General features: G+C 42.7%; 1 protein-coding gene across 1 annotated transcript in view; it reads left to right on the top strand.

Moving 5' to 3' along the window:
• The window catches only part of CASP6 (caspase 6, apoptosis-related cysteine peptidase), a 21,100-nt gene that overhangs the window by 11,879 nt on the left and 4,133 nt on the right, over positions 1-5,088 (top strand). Inside the window, exons 2-5 of the mRNA XM_010858548.1 lie at positions 1,166-1,208; positions 1,738-1,884; positions 2,307-2,383; positions 4,416-4,591. Coding sequence (XP_010856850.1) covers positions 1,166-1,208; positions 1,738-1,884; positions 2,307-2,383; positions 4,416-4,591 — 443 coding nt within the window. The remainder of the gene's footprint in view (positions 1-1,165; positions 1,209-1,737; positions 1,885-2,306; positions 2,384-4,415; positions 4,592-5,088) is intronic.

Genomic DNA, 5,088 nt, shown 5'->3' on the forward strand with positions numbered 1-5,088 from the left:
GGGGAGACTCCAAGGAGTGAGGGGAACACTACCCTTTTGGTGGGGAGATGATGGGTAGGAGTTTAGCCTTAGGGTCCGTCCACCTTCTTTCAGAGACCTCAACTGAAAGGGGCATCTTGCTACATTATTAGTATTTGTGTAGTCGTCACCTTCTGTCCCCCTCTCAAGCTGTTTATCAGGTAAAAGCAGATTCATGAACATATGGACTCTTCTGATAGAAGATGGTAGACTCACTATTGCTGTCCAGTAGAGAAGCCACTGGCCACGTTATATAAATTTAAATTAGTTGAAGTTAATTAAAAATTGAGTTCCTCAGTTGCACTAGGCAAAGTTCAAGGGCTCAAAAGCACATGTGGTCATTGGCTGCCCCCAGAGACAGCTCAGGTATAGGGCATTCTGTCACTGCAGAAGGCTCTGTTGCACAGCACTGTTCCTGGGAGGAGAGGGATTCAATGAGAGGTTGTCTTGTGGGTGGGAAAGTCTGATTTGGGGTTAGGAGAAGAGGGTCCCCATTATAGGATCAAACAAGTGCATGTGTCATGCAGGAGATCAGAATCTGAGTCTTTGCCCTTTCCTTCCTCCACCAAAACATCTGCCGCTTCCAGGCAGTAGGGTAATCCAGTGTCAACCACACTGTGTTCAGTTCTCTTGCTTGACTTCACTCCTCCTCTGTTTGAGAGAATATTTGCAAAAAACATTTGCTGCAAAATAAACGAATTTCATATTTCATTTGAGCTTCATAATCACAGAGCTACATTTGTTACTTTTGGCATCGTGTGCAGCAAATGAATGTGAGTAGTATTTTTCCATTTCTGTTTATGATCTTTTTTTATTTTGCATGTAAGAGTTGGAGGTGAGAAAGAACTGAGCCGTGCATTTCCGGTTCGTTTATTTATTTTGGCTGCGCTGGGTCTTCCTTGAAGTGCGTGGGCTTTCTGTAGTTGTGGTGTGCAGGCTTCTCTAGTTGTGGCACGTACAGTTCATTTATTATTAACAGCACTTTCCCTTCCTTCTCCCTTACCCCCTTCGCACATCCTTTGACTTTTAGACCAACCAAGACAGAAGGAGCTTAGCGGATAGGTATCAAGGTAGCTGGGAGTTCCTAATGTGTTTTATGACCATAAATCAAAAAGTATATTAACAAAACCCTACTTTCTTTTAATAGGTGAAGAACAAAACATGACCGAAATAGATGCCTTCCCTAGGAGGTAATAATGTTCTGTTTACTCACTAAGGTCTTTTCATTTAGTGGCCATCATTGGCCTACAGAAATCAAAGTAAGAAAGGGACATGGGCGCTGAAAAGCAGAGAATGTCAGGTTTAGCATCTGGAGGGCTGGCTTGTAGGTGTGCGGGTTGGTTGCTGCCCCTGGTTCTGAAGGGACCTAGACTGAGGCTCAAGATGTTGAACAACTGGGATGGCCTGGGCCTGGGCCAGACCACTGTCTTTGGTCCCGGTCTCTGGAGCCCTGGGGGAAAGACACCCAAGCAGAGGAATTGGGGGCGTGGGAGGGGTTTGCTCAGGATGGCTGCCGTTTGCCAGTCGGTACAGAGATGTTTCAGGACTTCCCTGACCAGTGCGGCTGGGAGGCCTGCCCCAGGCACAGCAGTGGCCTGTTAGCCTGGTGGAGGAGGACGCAGCAGGCCTCTGTCTGTTCTGTGTGTTGACCTCGGGCTTGGAGGAGCTTATTATTTAATATGATCTAGAGTGATTGTTTTTTAAACTTTTCCTAAACAGAGAAATATTTGATCCAACTGAAAAGTACAAAATGGACCACAAGAGGAGAGGAATTGCATTAATCTTCAATCATGAGAGGTTCTTCTGGCACTTAACCCTGCCGAACAGGCCTGGCACCAGTGCTGACAGAGACAATCTGAGGCGCAGGTGGTACTGTTTTATTTAACACCCAGGTGGTCAGATATTTAAGCCATAACTACTTGTCCGCACTGTAGAAATAACAGAGCCAAGAGTATTTGAGGATGAACCTCACTTGGGCTCAGCCTCCCCTAAGAACTTGCCTGAATTTTCCCCCTAATCCTGTTCTATTAAATGTTAACAGTCTTTGCATTCTTATAAATATATCTGCATAGTAGATGGCAGTATTCTAACTTAAATCAGTTACCATGAATAAATCCCTTTCTGCCATGGGTAATCGAGGAAAACCATCACTGTCATATTTGATTTTTCTTTCTCCCTAAAGAAAAGTCAATTTATATGTCATAAAAATGTGTATAAATTCCTCAAATAATCAGGAGTATATGACAGTTTTGAATAGCTCATAAGCTAGTATCCAATTTAATCTCCAGGTTTTCAGATCTAGGATTTGAAGTAAAATGTTTTGATGATCTTAGAGCAGAAGAACTATTGCTCAAAATTCATGAGGGTAAGTAGTTTTCCTATTCATCTTCCTTTGATGCAACTGAGTAGTTTTTAATTATCCTTGTATGGAGACAGGTCCAAATAATTAACTGTTGTGAAAAAGTCTTGTCAATTAATTTAGCATGGGTTACAGGTTTTGGTTGTGCCTCTCTGATTATACATTACTCAGCAGATTTAGAGACCTTTGCAAAGTCTCTAAATGCCTACCAAGTTATAGACCACTCTGGAAATGAATGTAATGATCTTTTCATTTGGCAATTAAAAGCCTAAGATGCACATACTACAGATGCTGGGCAGTCATTTTTTAACTGACTCCTTCCATACCCGTTTTTTACTGACTTCAAAATACTGCTGATTTACATACATTATCTCATAATTTCTACATCACTATGCAGTAGGTTAGAGAAGGAAATGGCAACCCACTCCAGTACTCTTGCCTAGAGAATCCGACAGAGGAGCCGGGAGGGCTGCTGTCCATAGGGTCGCAGAGTCGGACATGGCTGAAGCGACTTAACATGCATGTGTGCACTGGAGAAGGAAATGGCAATCCACTCCAGTGTTCTTGCCTGGAGAATCCCAGGGATGGAGGAGCCTGGTGGGCTGCCATCTGTGGGGTCGCACAGAGTCAGACGTGACTTAGCAGCAGCAGCAGCAGCATGCAGTAGGTAAATTAACAACTTAATGTGTATAATAATCACCACATGCCATAGGTTTTTAAGTAATTTGTCAATGGACTATTAGAACAATTGCATCATTAAACTTTCTTCAGAACTTTTTTTTTAAATTGAGGTATAATTGACATACAGAGAAGCCTGGTGTGCTGCAGGCCATGGGGCCGCATTTGTGTACATTGGGGAATGATTGCCATCCTAAGTCTAGTTACCGTCTGTCACCATTCATAGTTACAAACTCTTTTCTCGTGACTTTTAAGATTTATTCTCTTAGCAGCTTTCAAATATGCAGTACAGTACTGCTAACTGTAGTCATCATGCTGTATATTAACATCCCCAGAACTTACGTATTTTGTAACTGCAAGTTGATACCTTTTGACCCCTTCACCATTTTGCCTCACACGTCTCCTTTCCCCTGCCCCAGCTGCCACCAGTCTGCTCCCTGCAACTTTGAACTTGGTTTTGCTTGCTGGCTTGCTGGGTTTTTAGTTCCCACATATAGTGACGTGATCACGTCCTTCTCTGACTTGAGTCACTTAGCATAATGCCCTCAGGGTTCATCCGTGTTGTTGCAAATTGCACATTTTCCTTTTCTTAATGACTGAATGCTCATCCACTGTATATGCACAGACCACACTTTGTCCATTCATCCGTTAGTGGACATGTAGGTTGTTTCTGTATCTTGGCTGTTGCAATAATGCTGCAGAGAATACAAGGGCTCGTATATCTTTACAAGTTAGCGTTTTCGCTGTCTTTGGATATATACCCAGAAGTGGAAATGTAGGATATGGTAGCTCTGTTTTTAATTTTTTGAGGACCCTCATACCAGGGTTCTTCTGTAAATAATTTCACCTGGCTGCTCACCAGCTTTCCTACTTTGCTCGCTCCTCATGTTGGAGGGCATCCGCCTCGTGCCTTCACTCTTGGGGAGGCCCCAGCACTGTAGACAGAGCAGTGGCGGCGCTGCCTCGCTCCGAGGTGCAGCGACACGGAGGGCAGTGTTACGGGGGAGTTCCTGTGCCTTTCCAGTCTGCCCTAAGAAGGTCGCTGCTGATTCAGAGAAACTTCTTAGGGGTTCCCCATAATAATCCTTTTAGGTTTTCCATGTCATTATTCTGTTTTAAAAAAGCTAACAAAAACCTGTTCAAACTCTTATTTCTTTGAACTGTAATAATTTGGATGTTTAAAAGTCAGATACTGTATTGTATAAATCGTTGCTTAATTAAATAAGTTGTTTCATTAGACATAGTAAAATTTTCCCTCAATTATCTGAAACTTTATTCTAATATTAGTAAATTAAAATTTTATATGTAGATAATAAGTACCTTATTTTCATTTCTAAATAACTTTTGGGGTCCTTTTTAGCATCAACTGCTAGTCACGTAGATGCAGATTGCTTTTTGTGTGTTTTCCTGAGTCACGGTGAAGGCAACCACATCTATGCATATGATGCCAAAATTGAAATTCAGACGTTAACAGGCTTGTTCAAAGGAGACAAGTGTCAGAGCCTGGTTGGAAAACCCAAGATATTTATCATTCAGGTAAGACTGATTATGTTATAATCTTAATTATAAAGGCCATGGTTCTGTACATGTGATTAGAAAGAACTAAAGCTGATTTTGGAAGTTAACTTTCTCCAGTAATCAGAAAAGGCCCTTTTTGAATCCTAGCCAATCAGAGTTGCAGCTTCAGCTTTAGTGGTAGTTCTTTAACATAAAGATGCTCAGAATCTTTATTACTTGGAAATGACTCAAAATAACAAATATTACTTGGAAATGACTCCCTGGCCCAGCCCGGTGTCAAGGTAGGGCCTCTGAAGGTGTCTGCTGATGGACCAGTGCAGTGGGGCGCCGCCTGTTCAGACCAGGTGTAGTCTGGGGGCTAGAGAACGTGCCAGCCAGTGAGGAGAAGGAGGGCATGAAGACTTCTAGTTCCAGCTAGACTTCTAGTCCTTTCACATTTTCCCGTAAGCCAAGATGTGGCTAGCCGCTGCCCAACTTGTAGTAAGAATAAAAATATTTGTGGGGGGGGGGGGGGG

The sequence above is a fragment of the Bison bison genome, unplaced genomic scaffold (genome assembly GCF_000754665.1).
Source record: "Bison bison bison isolate TAMUID 2011002044 unplaced genomic scaffold, Bison_UMD1.0 scf7180017864389, whole genome shotgun sequence".
Classification (NCBI taxonomy): domain Eukaryota; kingdom Metazoa; phylum Chordata; class Mammalia; order Artiodactyla; family Bovidae; genus Bison; species Bison bison.